This window comes from Ranitomeya variabilis, chromosome 2, assembly GCF_051348905.1.
Source record: "Ranitomeya variabilis isolate aRanVar5 chromosome 2, aRanVar5.hap1, whole genome shotgun sequence".
In the NCBI taxonomy this organism is placed as follows: Eukaryota; Metazoa; Chordata; class Amphibia; order Anura; family Dendrobatidae; genus Ranitomeya; species Ranitomeya variabilis.
This window is the reverse complement of record NC_135233.1, coordinates 831212928-831234739: the sequence shown is the minus strand read 5'-3', so window position 1 is coordinate 831234739 and position 21812 is coordinate 831212928. Positions and strand designations below refer to the sequence as shown.

The 21812-nt window shown below is 42.8% G+C and overlaps 1 protein-coding gene across 2 annotated transcripts in view; it reads right to left on the bottom strand.

Annotated features, from left to right (window-relative positions):
* The window catches only part of CSMD1 (CUB and Sushi multiple domains 1), a 2858343-nt gene that overhangs the window by 1200864 nt on the left and 1635667 nt on the right, over nt 1-21812 (bottom strand). For both annotated transcript variants that reach the window (XM_077290057.1, XM_077290056.1), the window contains exon 7: nt 970-1047. In XM_077290057.1, the coding sequence (XP_077146172.1) occupies nt 970-1047 (78 nt within the window). The remainder of the gene's footprint in view (nt 1-969; nt 1048-21812) is intronic.

The window sequence follows — 21812 nt, the reverse complement described above, 5'->3', positions numbered from 1 at the left end:
CAAAATCAATTCAAGGGGCATTGCAACACCCAAAACTCAGCAAAATTCTTTAAATGAAGTACAGGACACTAGAGATGAGTAAATAAATTCAAGTAGAAGTGAATTCTACTCAAATTTTACAAATCTTCATTAGATTGCCTTGCGCAGGTGTGTACTACGGAGGACAGAGAATGAACTTCAATCCAATATTGCGGCCAGCATGCAGCCAGTGGGTAAGGAAAGGGTGAATCAAACACCCAAAAACCCCGCCCATATGACCAAAAACCAGTCCCGCCAAATTCCGATGACAGGTTCCCTTTAATAATCTTCTTGAATGTGGTTTTGTGCACCTTAGAGGGTGCAGTTTTTAGAATGGTATCTCTTTTGGGTATTTTCTGTTATATTGACCCCAAACTCACTTCAAATGTAAGGTGGTCCCTAAAAAATGGTTTTGTAAATTTTGTTGGAAAAATGAGAAATCGCTGGTCAACTTTTAACCCTTATACCTTCCTGACTAAAAAAAATTATGTTTCCAAAATTGTGCTGATGTAAAGTAGATGTGTGGGAAATGTTATTTTCGTAATTATTTTTCATGACACCACTTTCTGACTTAAGTGTACACAAATTAAAAGTTTAAAAATTGTTATATTTTCCAAAATTTTTTTCATAAATAAATACAAGTTATACAAGTTATATCAAAGCTATTTTACCATTGACATGAAGTACAATATGTCATGAAACAGCAGTCTCAGAATTATTGGGTTACGTTGAAGCATTTCAGAACTATAACCTCATAAACTGACAGTGGTCAGAATTGTAAAAATTGGCTTGGTTATTATTAAGTACCAAATTGGCTCTGTCACTAAGGGGGTAAATGGTCCAGCATGCTTTTAGCATGTTTATTTTATCATATAAATTTTAATTCTTATCAAGTTCCTACATATTAAGTCATTTTTGTAGAAAATGTTTGGGAGGAAGAAGATTACTTACAGACAGAATTCTTGTGGTTGCTTTCTTTGCTGGGCAACATTTTTACTCCTCTAGATTTCAGTTCAATGGCCTTTTTTACTGTAAATAAAATAGGAATGCATTACTAAATTAAATGCAAGAGAACAGCAAAGAAAATAATTCTTATACACATAACCCTATGCAGGTCGTATGTTAATTGCTATCCTCTTAAATTCTCAGTAAACACAAGACATGGTCATTAGAAAAAGCTGTAGATTGTATGATTTATTTAAAAGTGAGAAATCATAGTAGCACATGACACACTGAACTACAAGCTTCAAATAAGGTCAACAATAATTACATTGCTTTTCATAGCAGACCTAATAATTAAGAAACTGATCATGAAAGATTATGATTTTGTCCTTAGGCAAGTTAATTTACAACTAAATTCACACATCAGTTTCTTAAATCTGTGCTGAGTACACTTAGAAAATGAACAGCACATTGTCTAGTAGATTGTAACTCCTTCATGACATGCGCCATACTAGTACGGTGCATGTCGTGTCTCCCACTTTGATGTGGGCTCCGGCGGTGAGCCCACATCAAAGTTGCGACATGTCAGCTGTTTTGTACAGCTGACATGTGCGCACAATAGCGACGGGTGAAATCGTGATTCACCCGCCGCTATTAACCTGTTAAATGCCGCTGTCAAACACTGACAGCAGCATTTAGCTACCGCTTCCAGCCGCGCGGCCGGAAATGAGCGCATCGCCGACCCCGTCACGTCATGGCAAAAGTAAAAAAGAATGTTTTTAAAAATATGAAAAAAAAAATATATAAAAGTTTAAATCACCCCCCTTTCGCCCCATCCAAAATAAAACAATAAAAAAAATCAAACCTACACATTTTTTGTATTGTTGTGTTAAGAATCGCCCGATCTGTGAATAAAAAAAAAGCATTAACCTGATCACTAAACGGCGTAGTGAGAAAAAAATTTGAAACGGCAGAATTACTTTTTTGGTTGCCGCGACATTGAATTAAAATGCAATAATGGGCGATCAAAAGAGCGTATCTGCACAAAAGTGGTATCATTAAAAACATCATCTCGGCATGCAAAAAATAAGTTCCACCCGACCCCAGATCACGAAAAATCGAGACGCTACAGGTATTGGAAAATGGCACATTTTTTTTTTTTAGCAAAGTTTTGAATTTTTTTTTCACCACTTAGATAAAAAATAACCTAGACATGTTTGGAGTCTATGAACTCATAATGACCTGGAGAATCATAATATCAGGTCAGTTTTAGCATTTAGAGGTGCTAGCAAAAAAGCCAAACAATAAACAAGTGTGGGATTGCACTTTATTTGCACCGCACTTGAAATTTGTTTCCCATTTTCTAGTACAAGACATGGTAAAACCAATGGTGTCGTTAACAAGTACAACTCGTCCCGCAAAAAATAAGCCCTCACTTGGCCATATTTATGGAAAAGTAAAAAAGTTATGGCTCTGGGAAGGAGGGAAGCAAAAAGCAAAGACACAAAAACAAAAAAGGGCCGCGGCGGGAAAGGGTTAAAGCACCATTCACACATCCAATTATTTTAACAGTTTTATGTGTCTGGCCATGTGTCCAATGCTTAACCTACAGCATACCCGACAGACACCCGCAATGTAAACAGAGGCAACTAAAGATTTTGATTGCTACACTTTCACCAATTAAATGCTGTTTTCATTGACAGATAGTGGAATTTTAGAAGAGTGATTACTGGTGTGTACATGCTCCACCATACATTAGCAGACCAGTGTGATACCTATAGCTTATCATTGCAGTGAGAGATCTTCTGAAGCCCCCCATGGCTGCATTCTTAGTTCCTCCTTTGAAGCCCATTTTGTGGCTTGGCTTCAGAAAAGGATATCATTTTAACTACACTTCACCTTGTATTTGAAACATCCAGAAGGAAAAGTTATGTAATTATGGAAATCACAGACATTTAATGATATGAAAATGATGAAAAAATGGAAGTCAAAGTTTAAAATCATCTCATTCTCAATGTATGCAATATCAAATATGAGCATGAGTAAATATACAAACTTGCATACATTGGCATGCTATCAGGTAGTTTATGGTTATTTAAGGAATGTTCTTCTGTTTTTAATGCATTTAAGCATGCAAATCATTGAGTTCTACTGCAAGCAGCTCCCTGTGCAGTTGCTTATCAATTGCATCACAGATGTGCTTGATGAGAAACAAGTCTGGAGACATTGCAAGCCATAATAGCACATTTAGGCCACGCAAACTGCTCACAGTAGAACAAGCAACCTATGTTGAAAAACAGCTTCTGGGAAACTTTGGAGAAATGTCCATACTACTGGTTTCATGACCAAATCAATCTAATGCTGAGTTGTTAGTCTAACTGGAATGCAGACTAGAAGAGTCCAGACAAAATACATTATGCCATCTGACATCATAACCTCAGGAAAGGAATGATGTGAAGTTCCCACCTGAAGGCTTCTTTATGGTATTGCCCGCTTGGTCACCAGACCAATCCATGGCTTTAATTTTGTCTAAGGCCAAAGCAGGACTCCATTCCAGCCTTTATTGTTATCTTACTCTGCATCATGATAGCCTTTGAAAGCAGTAGTTCAAGATCAATGAAACATCTGCAACTGGATGTCTACCTCATTCCCCAATATTGTGCAAAAGCCTTCTAATGATTTATGTAGAAACTGACACCTTAGGCTTGGTATGTGATTTCCAATTTCACTTGCAGTACATAATGGATCAATTGTGGAACCTGTGATACTGCCATTTCTTTAGTGTCCCAGGAGCCGTTTTTCAGCATGCCAACACCAGGCTGAAAGCTGCTCATGTTACTGGGTGCAGCCTGCATGAAATAAAACATGCTTCCACAGCCTGCAGTGTCTGTCAAAAATATAAACTTTTGAATTACCTCCCTTTCCCTTTTTTAATAATAAAAAATAAAAAAAATGCATATGTATATATATATTTATAATTGTCATGTCAGAAAAAGTTTTATCTATTAAAATATAAAGTTAATGATCTTATACAGTAAACATATAGACAAAAAACCCAACATAGATGAGTTTTTTCTCATCTCACATTCCTAAAATGATGAAGTAAAGAGCAATAAAAACTTTGTTTGTACCCCAAAGTTGTATCAATATTTAATGTCAGCTTGCTGTATAAAAGATAAGATCTACAAAAGGTTAATCAATATAAAAATAAAAAGTTTATGAGCTATGAGAAAATGACAACACAAATGAAATGGCTGTTTTTTTTTTCAAATTTCCCCAATTTTTTTCAGCACTTAACCCCTTAACGACCTTTGACGCATACGCTGCGTCATGAAAGTCGGTGCCAAAGCGACCTATGACGCAGCGTATGCGTCATGGAATGATCGCGTCCCTGCAGATCGGGTGAAGGGGTTAACTCCGATTTTACCCGATCTGCAGAGACAGGGGGAGTGGTGCTTCAGCCCAGGGAGGGTGGCTTCACCCCCCCGTGGCTACGATCGCTCTGATTGGCTGTTGAAAGTGAAACTGCCAATCAGAGCGATTTGTAATATTTCACCTAAAAAACTGGTGAAATATTACAATCCAGCCATGGCCGATGCTGCAATATCATCGGCCATGGCTGGAAATACTCAAGTGCCCCCCCCACACCCACCGATCGCCCCCCCAGTCCTCCGTTATGGGGTCCGGTCCCCTCCGTCCGCCTGCCGGCTCCCCCGTCCTCCTGTCCGCTCCCTCCTTGCTCAGATCCCCCCCCCTGTGCTCCGATCACCCCCCCTGTGCTCCGATCCACCCCCCCACCACCCCTTCATACTTACCGATCCTCCCGGTGTCCGGCCGTCTCCTTGCTGGGCGCCGCCATCTTGGAAAATGGTGGGCGCATGCTCAGTGCGCCCGCCGAATCTGCCAGTCGGCAGATTCCTTACAAGTACATTTTGATTGCTGTGGTAGGTTCTATCACAGCGATCAAAATAAAAAAAATAATAAATAACCCCCCCCCCTTTATCACCCCCATAGGGACAATAATAAAGTAAAGAAATTTTTTTTTTTCTTTTTCCACTAGGGTTAGGGTTAGAACTAGGGTTAGAACTAGGGGTAGGGTTAGGGGTAGGGTTAGGGTTAGGGTTAGGGTTACGGGAAGGGTTAGGGGTAGGGTTATGGCATGTGCACACAGAGCGGATCGGCCGCGGATCCGCAGCGGATCGGCCGCGGATTCGCAGCGGATCGGCCGCGGATCGGCCGCGGATCCGCAGCGGATTGGCCGCGGATCCGCAGCGGATTGGCCACGGATCCGCAGTTTTCCATCAGGTTTACAGTACCATGTACACCTAAGGAAAACCAAATCCGCTGTGCCCATGGTGCGGAAAATTCCGTGCAGAAACGCTGCGTTGTATTTTCCGCAGAATGTCAATTCTTTGTGCGGATTCCGCAGCGTTTTACAACTGTTCCTCAATAGGAATCCGCAGGTGAAATCCGCACAAAAAAACACTGGAAATCTGCTGTAAATCCGCAGGTAAAACGCAGTGCCTTTTACCTGCAGATTTTTCAAAAATCGTGCGGAAAAATCTCACACGAATCCGCAACGTGGGCACATAGCCTTAGGGTTAGGGTTGGAATTAGAGTTAGGGTTGGAATTAGGGCTAGGGTTTGAAATAGGGTTAAGATTAGGCTTGTGGTTAGGGTTACGGATAGGGTTAGGGGTGTGTTGGGGTTACAGTTGTGGTTAGGGTTGGGATTAGGGTTACGGTTGGGATTAGGGTTAGGATTAGGGTTGGAATTAGGGTTACGGGTGTGTTGCGGTTAGGGTTGTGGTTAGGGGTGTGTTGGGGTTAGGGTTGTGATTAGGGTTATGGCTACAGTTGGGATTAGGATTAGGGGTGTGTTGGGGTTAGTGTTGAAGTTAGAATTGAGGGGTTTCCACTGTTTAGGCACATCAGGAGTCTCCAAACGCAACATGGCGCCACCATTGATTCCAGCCAATCTTGCGTTCAAAAAGTCAAATGGTGCTCCCGCCCTTCCAAGCCCCGACATGCGCCCAAACAGTGGTTTACCCCCACATTTGGGGTACCAGCGTACTCAGGACAAACTGGGCAACAACTGTTGGGGTCCAACTTCTCCTGTTACCCTTGCAAAAATAAAAAATTACTTGCTAAAACATAATTTTTGAGGAAAGAACAATTATTTTTTATTTTCACGGCTCTGCGTTATAAACTTCTGTGAAGCACTTGGGGGTTGAAAGTGCTCACCACACATCTAGATTAGTTCCTTGGGGGTCTAGTTTCCAAAATGGGGTCACTTGTGGGGTGTTTCTACTGTTTAGGCACATCAGGGGCTCTGCAAATGCAATGTGACGCCCGCAGACCATTCCATCAAAGTCTGCATTTCAAATGTCACTACTTCCCTTCCGAGCCCTGACGTGTGCCCAAACAGTGGTTTACTCCCACATATGGGGTATCAGCGTACTCACAACAAATTGGGCAACAAATATTGGGGTCCAAATTCTCCTGTTACCCTTGTGAAAATAAAAAATTGCTTGCTAAAACATCTTTTTTGAGGAAAGAAAAATGATTTTTTATTTTCACGGCTCTGCGTTGTAAACTTCTGTGAAGCACTTGGGGATTGAAAGTGCTCACCACACATCTAGATTAGTTCCTTGGGGGGTCTAGTTTCCAAAATGGGGTCACTTGTGGGGGGTTTCTACTGTTTAGGCATATCAGGGGCTCTGCAAACGTAACATGATGCCCGCAGACCATTCCATCAAAGTCTGCATTCCAAAACGTCACTACTTCCCTTCCGATCCCTGACGTGTGCCCAAACAGTGGTTTACCCCCACATATGGGGTATCAGCGTACTCACAACAAACTGGGCAACAAATATTGGGGTCCAAATTCTCCTGTTACCCTTGTGAAAATAAAAAATTGCTTGCTAAAACATCTTTTTTGAGGAAAGAAAAATGATTTTTTATTTTCACGGCTCTGCGTTGTAAACTTCTGTGAAGCACTTGGGGATTGAAAGTGCTCACCACACATCTAGATTAGTTCCTTGGGGGGTCTAGTTTCCAAAATGGGGTCACTTGTGGGGGGTTTCTACTGTTTAGGCATATCAGGGGCTCTGCAAACGTAACATGATGCCCGCAGACCATTCCATCAAAGTCTGCATTCCAAAACGTCACTACTTCCCTTCCGAGCCCTGACGTGTGCCCAAACAGTTGTTTACCCCCACATATGGGGTATCAGCGTACTCACAACAAACTGGGCAACAAATATTGGGGTCCAAATTCTCCTGTTACCCTTGTGAAAATAAAAAATTGCTTGCTAAAACATCTTTTTTGAGGAAAGAAAAATGATTTTTTATTTTCACGGCTCTGCGTTGTAAACTTCTGTGAAGCACTTGGGGATTGAAAGTGCTCACCACACATCTAGATTAGTTCCTTGGGGGGTCTAGTTTTCAAAATGGGGTCACTTGTGGGGGGTTTCTACTGTTTAGGCATATCAGGGGCTCTGCAAACGTAACATGATGCCCGCAGACCATTCCATCAAAGTCTGCATTCCAAAACGTCACTACTTCCCTTCCGAGCCCCGGCATGTGCCCAAACAGTGGTTTACCCCCACATATGGGGTATCAGCGTACTCAGGAGAAACTGGACAACAACTTTTGGGGTCCAATTTCTCCTGTTACTCTTGCAAAAATAAAAAATTCTGGGCTAAAAAAATATTTTTGAGGAAAGGAAACACGTTTATTATTTTCACGGCTCTGCGTTATAAACTTCTGTGAAGCACTTGGGGGTTCAAAGTGCTCACCACACATCTAGATAAGTTCCCTTGGGGGTCTAGTTTCCAAAATGGAGTCACTTGTGGGGAGTTCCTACTGTTTAGGCACATCAGGGGCTCTGCAAACGCAACCTGACGCCCGCAGAGCATTCCATCAAAGTCTGCATTTCAAAATGTCACTACTTCCCTTCCGAACCCCGACGTGTGCCAAAACAATGGTTTACCCCCACATATGGGGTATCAGCGTACTCAGGAGAAACTGGACAACAACTTTTGGGGTCCAATTTCTCCTGTTACCCTTGGGAAAATAAAAAATTGTGGGCTAAAAAATCATTTTTGAGAAAAGAAAAATTATTTTTTATTTTCATGGCTCTGCATTATAAACTTCTGTGAAGCACTTGGGGGTTCAAAGTGCTCACCACACATCTAGATTAGTTCCTTTGGAGGTCTAGTTTCCAAAATGGGGTCACTTGTGCTGGAGCTCCAATGTTTAGGCACACAGGGGCTCTCCAAACGCGACATGGTGTCCGCTAATGATTGGAGCTAATTTTCCATTCAAAAAGCCAAATGGCGTGCCTTCCCTTCCGAGCCCTGCCGTGCGCCCAAACAGTGGTTTACCCCCACATATGGGGTATCATCGTACTCAGGACAAACTGGACAACAACATTTGGGGTCCAATTTCTCCTATTATCCTTGGGAAAATAAAAAATTCTGGGCTAAAAATAATTTTTGAGGAAAGAAAAATTATTTTTTTATTTTCATGGCTCTGCGTTATAAACTTCTGTTAAGCACCTGGGGGTTGTAAGTGCTCACTATGCATCTAGATAAGTTCCTTGGGGGGTCTAGTTTCCAAAATGGGGTCACTTGTAGGGGAGCTCCAATGTTTAGGCACACAGGGGCTCTCCAAACGCGACATGGTGTCCGCTAACGATTGGAGCTAATTTTCCATTCAAAAAGTCAAATGGCACGCCTCCCCTTCCGAGCCTTGCCGTGCACCCAAACAGTGGTTTACCCCCACATATGAGGTATCGGCATACTCAGGAGAAATTGCCCAACAAATTTTAGGATCCATTTTATCCTGTTGCCCATGTGAAAATGAAAGAATTGAGGCTAAAAGAAATTTTGTGTGAAAAAAAGTACTTTTTCATTTTTGCGGATCAATTTGTGAAGCACCTGGGGGTTTAAAGTGCTCACTATGCCTCTAGATGAGTTCCTTGGGGGGTCTAGTTTCCAAAATGGGGTCACTTGTGGAGGAGCTCCAATGTTTAGGCACACAGGGGCTTTCCAAACGCGACATGGTGTCCGCTAACGATGGAGATAATTTTTCATTCAAAAAGTCAAATGGCGCTCCTTCCCTTCCGAGCCTTACCATGTGCCCAAACAGTGGTTTACCCCCACATGTGAGGTATTGGTGTACTCAGGAGAAATTGCCCAACAAAATTTAGGATCCATTTTATCCTGTTGCCCATGTGAAAATGAAAAAATTGAGGCTAAAATAATGTTTTTGTGAAAAAAAAGTACTTTTTCATTTTTACGGATCAATTTGTGAAGCACCTGGGGGTTTAAAGTGCTCACTATGCTTCTAGATAAGTTCCTTGGGGGGTCTAGTTTCCAAAATGGGGTCACTTGTGGGGGAGCTCCAATGTTTAGGCACACGGAGGCTCTCCAAACGTGACATGGTGTCCGCTAAAGATTGGAGCCAATTTTTCATTCAAAAAGTCAAATGGCACTCCTTCCCTTCCGAGCCCTGCCGTGCGCCCAAACAATGGTTTACCCCCACATATGAGGTATCAGCGTACTCAGGACAAATTGGTCAACAACGTCCGTGGTCCAGTTTCTCCTTTTACCGCTGGGAAAATAAAAAAATTGTTGCTAAAAGATCATTTTTGTGACTAAAAAGTTAAATGTTCATTTTTTACTTCCATGTTGCTTCTGCTGCTGTGAAACACCTGAAGGGTTAATAAACTTCTTGAATGTGGTTTTGAGCACCTTGAGGGGTGCAGTTTTTAGAATGGTGTCACCTTTGGGTATTTTCAGCCATATAGAACCCTCAAAATGACTTCAAATGTGAGGTGGTCCCTAAAAAAAATGGTTTTGTAAATTTTGTTGTAAAAATGAGAAATCACTGGTCAAATTTTAACCCTTATAACTTCCTAGCAAAAAAAAAAATTGTTTCCAAAATTGTGCTGATGTAAAGTAGACATGTGGGAAACGTTATTTATTAACTATTTTGTGTCACATAACTCTCTGGTTTAACAGAATAAAAATTCAAAATGTGAAAATTGCGAAATTTTCAAATTTTTTGCCAAATTTCCATTTTTTTCACAAATAAACTCAGAAATTATCGACCTAAATTTACCACTAACATGAAGCCCAATATGTCACGAAAAAACAATCTCAGAATTGCTAGGATCCGTTGAAGCGTTCCAGAGTTATTACCTCATAAAGGGACACTGGTCAGAATTGCAAAAAACGGCAAGGTCATTAAGGCCAAAATAGGCTGGGTCATGAAGGGGTTAAATATAAAGAATGACATGTTATGTGTCACATAAATTGTACTGACCTTGGAAATGATCTTGCTGGATCATTTTAACCACACAATGAACACCATAAGATAGTACCTAAAAACCATCTTCAATCACATTTTTCTTTTGCCAATTCTCTGAATTTAAGTTTTTTTTTTCCCTTTTCCAGTATTTGATATATTCAATGAATGGCATCATTCCAAACTACATTTCATGCTACATAAAACAAGAACTCATATGACTATGTCAATGGACAAATAAAAGATTTATGGATCTTGGAACCACTGGAGAAAAATATGGAAGCACAAGAAAATCACCTTGTCATAAATAAGTTAAACTAAGTGCATTTCCTATTGTCATATGTTTTTGTAACTCAGACATGATCGTACAATCCTTTGGGGATTTGTCAAAAAGGGATGGAAATGTAAATCTATTTTTATTCTTGTCTTATCTGGTTTCAATTAAGTAATTGCTAATTGCTAATGGAAAAAAATGTTCAGGCAGTTTATCTCCTTTGATTTTAGAAATTGATTCAATGGAGGTTAAACAAATGATAGATGGGAAAATGGGGTGTTTTTGATGGATGTAAAAATTTCAATTGAAATGAGCATGTAGACTTTAATTGCATACATTTGTCTGTAGTTGGCAGACCAACATGAGAAAAGTGTACATGTGCTGGTCCACCAGCCACAATGCTAATAGAACCAAGAAAGAAAGGAGTATAAATGTCCAAAACACCATAATTAAAAACCAATTATAAACTTTATTATACAGACTAAATAGTACACAAATCCATAACAATCACATGTATATTTGCAATAAGCAATATATACAAACACAGACGTATCAAAGAGAAAGCACGGTATGCCGGGTTACAGGTGAGTCCCAAAATTCAACCCCAGAGTAAACAGCAAAAATATATATAAGTAGCAGCATATGGAACCTAAAAGTATATTGAATATCATGCGGTCCCCTTGTAACACAAAGAAATCCAAGAGCTATCGCTGTCAAATCAATAGGATTGCACACTTACCCATATTAAATACAGGGGGGAGCGACCCACACTTCACCCGGCGGCCCCGGACGCGCGTTTCGCGGTGTAGCTTTATCAGCAGGGTAAAGCTAAGTTTATTTACATGCATGCTGGCACCACTTTTTTCAGTAGCGCTCTGTTTGTGTCTTATTTATGTGTGTTTAGTCATATTACTCTTTTCAAAATATTGAAATATAATGTTATTTTTATGAGACCTATTTAGCACTTGGTTTTCTCACATTGGTCTGCTAATTCACTTTAGAGTGTGTCTCTTGCAAAGAGGTTGCTGTAGTTGGCTGCTTGTTTTTTGGCGGTATTTATTTGTCTGTAGTTGTTTATTCAAGAATTCTGTTTTACTACCTGGAATCTATCTGCAAATATGAAAGGCAAAAAAACTGTAAATTATTACTTCCAGTTTATCAAACTTTAAAAGGTAATCATTAGTGATGTGTGAGTAGTGAAATATTCAGATTCTGAAAAATTGGCACAATTACTTTCCAATAACCTTGTATTAGTACTGAATAACACATCCAATGCAAGTCAATGAGAAAGCCGAATATTTTTCTGTTGGACCCAACAAACAGGTCTGGAGGCATGGGAAAAATGCTGAAATGGATTGGAAAGAGCTAAAATTAAAGGGGAACAGCATGGAGAATATGCCTGCATGACTTTCTGACTCACAGTGTGGTGATAGTTGAGGGGGTTGATGTCACCTTTGTATTGCCAGGTTACCTCAAGCCCTGTGGTTAGTAATTTAGAGGCGTCAATGACATGCCTCATTACTAACCCCATAGTGGTGTAGTATAAAAACACAGACACCCAGAAAAAATCCTTAAATTTAAAAAATGACACAGGCTCCTTTAATAAATATTAATTAAACCATACTTATACCCATTTCACTGACACCATTGTCTTCTGCAAAAGAGTTAAAATATAAAACAAAAATATACCTCACCTTTCCACAGGGAAGATGATAATCCATTTGTCTCATGATGGGTCTAGCTCTGCTACATCTAGATGGCAGGCTGCATGGTTGCATGAGACCATACAGCCTGCCATCCAGCAGAGACACCGAGTAGCATCTACTACCGCTGCCCAGTGTCTCGCAGTGAACTGGTAGCGCCTGTCTGATGTCACCACAAGTGTGAGAAAGTTCTCACTCTCCTGGTGCCTTCAGAAAGGTCCTGGAAGTTCACAGCCAATTAACTGGCTTCACCTATCTGGTGTTAGCATGAACACTGTGGGAAATTCTGGCATCTTGGCACTGTGCAGGTTGAAAACTATTCATCCTCCAGATATGGATTACGGTGTGGGACAGAATGGCAGAGATGTGAGGGATATATTTGTTTTTTATTTTTATTTTCTTACAGAAGATGAGGGATTCAGTGGTATTAGGCATTAGATGAGTATAACTGTGTTTGCTATTTTTAAATAAAAATTGAAAACTGTGCTTTGCTTTATGTCTAATTAAATACTTTATTCTGGCTGTGTCTTTATTAACCATATAACTATAGGATTAGTAATGGATAGGTGTTTTATAGATGCCTCTTAATTACTAAGCTTGATGTCACCTGATAATACAAACCTGACATCAACCCCACAAATATGAACCGCACTTGCCACCGCTACAGGACAAGTGGGAAGAGCTGGACAAAGAGCCAGATTTGTTGCATCTTATAGATGCACCTTTTCTGGGCTGCTGCGGGCTGCTATCTTTAGGCCGGGGTGGTAAATATCCATGGCCCCTTACCAGCCTGAGAATACCAGCTCCCAGCTGTCTGCTTTAGCAAGGCTGGTTTTCAAAAATGTGGGGGGACCCCATGACATTTTTTAAAATTATTTATTTAAATAATTAAAAAATACGGTGTGGGGACCGCTGTATTCTTGATAACCAGCCTTGCTAAAGCTGACAGCTGAAGGTTGCAGCCCCCAGCTGTGAGTTTTGCCTGGCTGGTTATCAAAATACAGGGAACCCATGCCAGGTTGTTTTTTTTATCATTTATTTACAGCACAGGAGTGTCTTATCATTACTCCCATCAGCCGCACCTGCTGTCACTGTTATTAGCAGCAGCAGGCAGCAGATGGGAGCTGTAATCCCATCAGCTGACATTGGTAACTAGAGATAAACTATATACGTCTGATCACAGCTGAAAACTCAGGCTGTCTATTGACAGCATGGGAATCATGGCTCTTTAACCCGCAGGGATGCTTTCACCGCTGATCAGAAGCAGTGTTTGCCGCGCTGTCATGCACATGACAGCGCAACAAACACCCGGTGTTCAGGCAGCCAATCAAAGTAATGCCACACCAAAGATGGTGCTCACATTACTGTGATTGGCAAGCAAATAAAGCTCCAAACATGCTCGGTGGGTCACCCGAATATAACAAGGCGAATACCAAGTTACTCGCTGAGTAATGAATAGCCCGAATAGCGTACTACTGGTGAGAGTAACAAATAGTGTCGAATGTATTTGCTCATCACTAGTAACCAAATTTTCAGAGTATTCTGTCTTACATATACATGAGCAATATCACAATATCTGGTTGGCATATGTCTTGCAATTTCCATTTTCACCAGTTTTTATCCCTGCATGTTCTATCTTCTAATTTGCAATCCTTTCTGAGCTTGTGGGAGTAGACTAGCCACTATAATCTCTCCCATAAACTGCACAGCACACAGAGAAGGATTTCTGCTTTTCATTTATTTCTTAACGCACAGAAGCAGCAGGGGTTTGGGGTGGTTACACTGAAATTCTGAACTAACTGAATGTAAGTCAAATTCTTGTATAGGTAAAAGACTTGCTAAAGTGTTCAGCACGATGGTTCTGTGTCTCCTTGTGGCAGCTTTCTGTTCCTACTTCTCACTCTCCCATGGAACATGACACCACAGTAAGTCAGCAGTCTGTCTTGTCTGACCAAATCATATTTATCACATGGTCATAAATATTTAGTCCCTTTGCTCAGACACTCATATTTAAGTCACATGTTGTCCATTTTCTTGGGATCGTCCTTGAAATGGTTCAACTCCATCATTGGAGTCCAGCTGTGTTTAATTAAACTAATAGGACTTGACTTGGAAAGGCATACACCTGTCTATATAAGACCTCACAGCACACAGTGCATGTCAGACCAAATCAGAATCATGAGGTCAAAGGAACTGGCCAAGGAGCTCAGAGACAGAATTGTGGCAAGGCACAGATGTGGCCAAGGTTACAACAAAATTTCTGCAGTAATCAAGGTTCCTAAGTGCACAGTGGCCTCCATAATTCTTAAATGGAAGAAGCTTGGGACCACCAGAAATCTTCCTAGAACTGACCGTCCTGCCAAACTGAGCAATCGTGGGAGAAGAGTCTTGTGAGAGAGGTAAAGAGGAAACCCAAGATCACTGTGGCTGAGCTCCAGAAATGCAGTAGCGAGATGGGAGAAAGTTCCACAAAGTCAACTATCACTGCAGCCCTCCACCAGTCAGGCCATTATGGCAGATTGGCCCGACGGAAGCCTCTCCTCAGTGCAAGACATATGAAAGCCCTCTTAGAGTTTGCTAAAAAACACATGAAGAACTCTGTTATGGTCCTGGTGGTTAGGACCGCATGAACTGACCTGATAGGTAAACCAGAATAAAGGACAAGCTCTGGGAATGTGGGAACTTTACTGACCGCAATCCTGATCCTATCAACACACACTATAGGCAGCCGTGGAGCGTACCTGACTCGGCCTAGATGCCTCTTCACAGCCTGAGAAACTAGCTATCCCTAGAGAGAAACAAAGCCTCACTTGCCTCAGAGAAATTTTCCCCAAAGTGTAGGGAGCCCCCACAAATAATAACGGTGAGTTAAGGGGAAAACACAAACATAGAAAGGAAAACAGGTTTTAGCAAATGAGGCCCGCTAATATCTAAATAGTCAGAAGATAGCAAGGAATCTGTGCGGTCAGTATAAAATACTACAAAAATTATCCACGCAGAGAATACAAAAAGACCCCCACACCGACTCACGATGTGAGGGGCGCAACTCCGCACCCCAGAGCTTCCAGCTAGCAATAAAATAGCATATAAGCAAGCTGGACTGAACTCATCATATACTGAGAAACATTTTCAAAAAAGCAATGCGTAAAAATGTACAAGCATGAACTTAGCTTCTCCAAGAGGAGACAGGTCACAGGGAAGTCCCAGAGAGATCTGAACCAGTACTTAATACAACGACAGCAGGCAACAAGTAAAGGTCCAGGTGGAGTTAAATAGGCAGCAAGCCTAGCAGGAACCGAGGCAGCTGGAGTCCAGCTACAGACCAGCCGTAACACTCAAAGCCAACAGAGGGAGCCCAAGAACAGAACTCACAAAGTAACACTCATGACCACAGGAGGGAGCCCGAGAACGGAATTCACAACAGCACCCCCCCCTTGAGGAGGGGTCACCGAACCCTCACCAGAGCCCCCAGGCCGATCAGGATGAGCCAAATGAAAGGCACGAACCAAATCGGCAGCATGGACATCAGAGGCAACAACCCAGGAATTATCCTCCTGACCATAGCCCTTCCACTTAACCAAGTACTGAAGCTTCCGTCTCGAAATACGAGAATCCAAGATCTTCTCCACCACATACTCCAATTCTCCCTCGACCAACACCGGAGCAGGAGGGTCAACAGAAGGAACCACAGGCACCACATACCTCCGCAACAATGACCTATGGAACACATTATGAATGGTAAAAGATGCTGGGAGGTCCAAACGAAATGACACAGGATTAAGGATTTAAGAGGAAACCTTCATAGGGACATAACGAGATGACAACCATACCAAATCCCCCACACGAAGTCGGGGACCCACACAGGGACGGCGATTAGCAAAGCGCTGAGCCTTCTCCTGTGACAACGTCAAATTGTCCACTACGTGGTTCCAAATCTACTGCAACCTATCCACCACAGAATCCACCCCAGGACAGTCAGAAGGCTCAACCTGACCTGAGGAAAGACGAGGATGAAAACCAGAATTACAAAAAAAGGTGAAACCAAAGTAGCAGAACTAGCCCGATTATAGAGGGCGAACTCAGCCAATGGCAAAAAAGTCACCCAATCATCCTGATCAGCAGAAACAAAACATCTCAGATAAGTTTCCAAGGTCTGATTAGTTCGTTTGGTTTGGCCATTTGTCTGAGGATGGAAGGCCGAAGAAAAAGACAAATCAATGCCCATTTTAGCACAAAAGGACCGCCAAAATCTGGACACAAACTGGGACCCTCTGTCAGACACAATGTTCTCTGGAATACCATGCAAACGAACCACATTCTGAAAAAACAGCGGAACCAAATCAGAGGAGGAGGGTAACTTAGGCAAGGGCACCAAATGGACCATCTTAGAAAAACGATCACAAACCACCCAGATGACAGACATCCTCTGAGAGACTGGAAGATCCGAAATAAAATCCACGGAAATATGCGTCCAAGGCCTCTTCGGGACAGGCAAAGGCAAAAGCAATCCACTGGCACGAGAACAGCAAGGCTTGGCCCGAGCACAAATCCCACAGGACTGCACAAAGGAACGCACATCCCGCGACAAGGAAGGCCACCATAAGGACCTAGCCACCAAATCCCTGGTACCAAAAATCCCAGGATGACCCGCTAACACCGAAGAATGAACCTCGGAAATCACTCTACTGGTCCATATATCCGGGACAAACAGTCTCTCCAGAGGACAACGGTCAGGTCTATTGGCCTGAAATTCCTGCAACACCCGCCGTAAATCAGGGGAGATGGCAGACAAAATCACCCCCTCTCTGAGGATACCAGCCGGTTCAGAAACTCCCGGAGAGTCAGGCACAAAACTCCTAGAAAGGGCATCAGCCTTCACATTCTTTGAGCCCGGAAGGTACGAAACCACGAAATCGAAACGGGAGAAAAACAGCGACCATCGAGCTTGCCTAGGATTTAACCGCTTGGCAGACTCGAGATACATCCGTCAAGACCACCACGCGATGTTTGGCTCCCTCAAGCCAATGTCGCCACTCCTCGAATGCCCACTTCATTGCCAACAACTCCCGATTACCAACATCATAATTCCGCTCGGCAGGCGAAAACTTCCTAGAAAAGAAGGCACATGGTCTCATCACAGAGCCATCAGAGCTTCTCTGCGACAAGACAGCCCCTGCTCCAATCTCAGACGCATCAACCTCGACCTGAAAGGGAAGAGAGACATCCGGCTGACGCAAGACAGGAGCCGAAGAAAACCGACGTTTCAGCTCCTGAAAGGCCTCAATGGCCGCAGAAGACCAATTCGTCACATCAGCACCCTTTTTAGTCAAATCCGTCAAAGGCTTAACCACACTAGAAAAATTAGTGATGAAGCGACGGTAAAAGTTAGCAAAGCCCAAGAACTTCTGAAGACTCTTCACCGATGTAGGTTGAGTCCAGTCATAGATGGCCTGGCCTTTAACTGGATCCATCACGATAGTAGAAGTGGAAAAAATAAAGCCCAAAAAGGAAACCTTCTGGACTCCGAAGAGACATTTAGAGCCCTTCACAAACAAGGCATTGGCACGCAGGACCTGAAACACCATCCTGACCTGCTTCACATGAGACTCCCAATCATCAGAAAAGACCAAAATATCATCCAGGTACACAATCATAAATCTATCCAGATACTCTCGGAAGATGTCGTGCATGAAGGACTGAAGCACGGAAGGGGCATTAGAAAGCCCAAAAGGCATCACCAAGTACTCAAAATGACCTTCGGGCGTATTAAATGCTGTTTTTCATTCATCGCCCTGCTTTATACGCACAAGATTATAAGCTCCTCGAAGAGCTATCTTGGTGAACCAACTAGCCCCCCTAATCTGAACAAACAGATCGGACAGCAGAGGCAAAGGGTACTGAAATTTGACCGTGATCTTATTTAGAAGGCGATAATCTATACAGGGTCTCAGAGAACCATCCTTCTTGGCCACAAAAAAGAACCCTGCACCCAAAGGTGACGAGGACGGACGAATATGCCCTTTCTCCAAAGACTCCTTTATATAACTCCGCATAGCGGCATGTTCTGGTACAGATACATTAAAAAGTCGACCCTTAGGGAACTTACTACCAGAAATCAAATTCATAGCACAATCACAATCCCTATGAGGAGGTAGGGCACTGGATTTGGGCTCATCAAATACATCCTGGTAATCCGACAAAAATTCAGGGACTTCAGAAGGAGTAGAAGAAGCAATTGACACCAAAGGAACATCACCATGTACCCCTTGACAACCCCAACTTGACACAGACGTTGCTTTCCAATCCAGGACTGGATTATGAACCTGCAGCCATGGCAGACCCAACACGACAACATCATGCAAATTATGTAACACCAGAAAGCGAATAACCTCCTGATGTGCAGGAGTCATGCACATAGTCACTTGAGTCCAGTACTGAGGCTTATTCTTGGCCAATGGCGTAGCATCAATTCCCTTTAGTGGAATAGGGATTTGCAATGGCTCCAAGACAAAACCACAGCGCCTGGCAAATGACAAATCCATCAAATTCAGGGCAGTGCCTGAATCCACAAAAGCCATAACTGAGTAGGATGACAGAGAGCAAATCAAAGTAACAGACAAAATGAATTTGGGCTGTACAGTACCAATGGTGACAGACTTAGCAAACCTTTTTGTGCGCTTAGAACAATCAGAGATAACATGAGTGGAGTCTCCACAGTAAAAGCACAACCCATTCTGACGTCTGTGATTTTGCCGTTCAATTCTGGTCAGAATCCTGTCACATTGCATAGACTCAGGCTTCTGTTCAGAAAACACCGCCAGATGGTGCACAGGTTTGCGCTCCCGCAAACGCCGATTAATCTGAATGGCCATAGACATTGACTCATTCAGACCCGCAGGCGTGGGGAACCCCACCATAACATCCTTAAGGGCTTCAGAAAGACCCTTTCTGAAAATCGCTGCCAGGGCACACTCATTCCATTGAGTGAGCACAGACCACATCCTAAACTTCTGACAGTAAACCTCTGCTTCATCCTGACCCTGAGAGAGAGGCAGCAAAATCTTTTCTGCCTGGTCTACTAGATTAGGTTCCTCATAAAGCAATCCAAGCGCCAGAAAAAACGCATCCACATTTAGCAATGCAGGATCTCCTGGTGCCTGGGAGAATGCCCAATCCTGAGGGTCACCACGTAACAAAGAAATAATAATTTTAACTTGCTGAGCAGGGTCACCAGAGGAACGAGGTCTCAGAGAAAGAAACAATTTGCAATTATTTTTGAAATTCAAAAACCTAGATCTATCTCCAGAGAACAGCTCAGGAATCAGTATTTTAGGCTCTGACATAGGACTGTGAATTACATAATCCTGAATGCTCTGTATCCTTGTAGCGAGCTGATCCACACAAGAGGACAGACCTTGAATGTCCATATCTGCAGCTGAGTCCTGAACCACCCAGAGATTAAGGGGAGGAGAGAGGCTAAACACACTGCAGAGGAAAAAAAAAACCTCAGAGCTTCTCTTATCCCTCTTTTGCGATGCATTAACACTTTACTGGCCTGCTGTACTGTTATGGTCCTGGTGGTTAGGACCGCATGAACTGACCTGATAGGTAATCCAGAATAAAGGACAAGCTCTGGGAATGTGGGAACTTTACTGATCGCAATCCTGATCCTATCAACACACACTATAGGCAGCTGTGGAGCGTACCTGACTTGGCCTAGACGCCTCTTCACAGCCTGAGAAACTAGCTATCCCTAGAGAGAAACAAAGCCTCACTTGCCTCAGAGAAATTTTCCCCAAAGTGTAGGGAGCCCCCCACAAATCATAACGGTGAGTTAAGGGGAAAACACAAACATAGAAATAAAAACAGGTTTTAGCAAATGAGGCCCGCTAATATCTAAATAGTCAGAAGATAGCAAGGAATCTGTGCGGTCACTATAAAATACTACAAAAATTATCCACGCAGAGAATACAAAAAGACCCCCACACCGACTCACGATGTGAGGGGCGCAACTCCGCACCCCAGAGCTTCCAGCTAGCAATAAAATAGCATATAAGCAAGCTGGACTGAACTCATCATATACTGAGAAACATTTTCAAAAAAGCAATGCGCAAAAATGTACAAGCATGAACTTAAGGTACCTTCACATTAAGCAACGCCGCGCTTAGTAACCCGATGTTTACCCTGGTTACCAGCGTAAAATGTAAAAAAAACAAACAGTACATACTTACATTCACGTCCCCCGGCATCCACTTCCTGCACTGTGTGAGCGCCGGCCCTAACAGCAGAGTGGTGACGTCACCGCTGTGCTTTCACTTTCACTTTACGGCGCTCAGTCAGTGTGGGAAGCGTACGCCAGGGGATGCGAAGGTGAGTATGTACTGTTTGGTTTTTTTACATTTTACACTGGTAACCAGGGTAAACATCGAGTTACTAAGCGCGGCCCTGCGCTTAGTAACTCGATGTTTACCCTGGTTACCAGTGTAAAACATCGCTGGTATCGTTGCTTTTGGTGTCAAACACGACGATACACGCCGGTCTGACGACTAAATAAAGTTCTGAACTTTGTTCAACGACCAGCGATATCACAGCAGGATCCTGATCGCTGCTGCATGTCAAACTAAACGATATCACTAGCCAGGACACTGCAACGTCACGGATCGCTAGCGATATCGTTTACTGTGAAGGTACCTTTAGCTTCTCCAAGAGGAGACAGGTCACAGGGAAGTCCCAGAGAGATCTGAACCAGTGCTGAATACAACGACAGAAGGCAACAAGTAAAGGTCCAGGTGGAGTTAAATAGGCAGCAAGCCTAGCAGGAAACGAGGCAGCTGGAGTCCAGCTACAGACCAGCCGTAACACTCAAAGCCAACAGAGGGAGCCCAAGAACAGAACTCACAAAGTACCACTCATGACCACAGGAGGGAGCCCGAGAACGGAATTCACAACAGAACTCCCAGATGATGAGAAATAAGATTATCTGGTCTGATGAGGTGAAGATAGACCTTTTGGTGATAATTCTAAGCGGTATATTTGGAGAAAACCAGGCACTGCTCATCACCTGCCTAATACTTTCCCAACTGTGAAACATGGTGGGGTATTTTTCAGCTGCAGGGAAAGGAGAACTGGTTGAGGGAAACATGAAAGTGGCCAAGTACAGAGATATCCTGGATGAAAACCTTTTCCAGAGTGCTCTGGACCTCAGACTTGGCCAAATGTTCTTCTTCCAACAAGACAATGACCCTAAGCACACAGCTAAAATAACAAAGGAGTGGATTCAGATCAACTCTGTGACCATTCTTGACTGGTCCAGCCAGAGCCCTGACCTAAACCCAATTCAGCATCTCTGGAGAGACCTGAAAATGACTGTCCACTAGTGTTGAGCGATACCTTCCGATATCAAGAAGTATCGGTATCGGATTGGATCGGCCGATATCCAAAAAATATCGGATATCGCCGATACTGATACATGATACCAATGCAAGTCAATGGGACACAAATATCGGAATGTAAATAAGCCCTTTCTGTTCTTCTACATCCTGTTCCAGAGGGGAAGAGTGTGG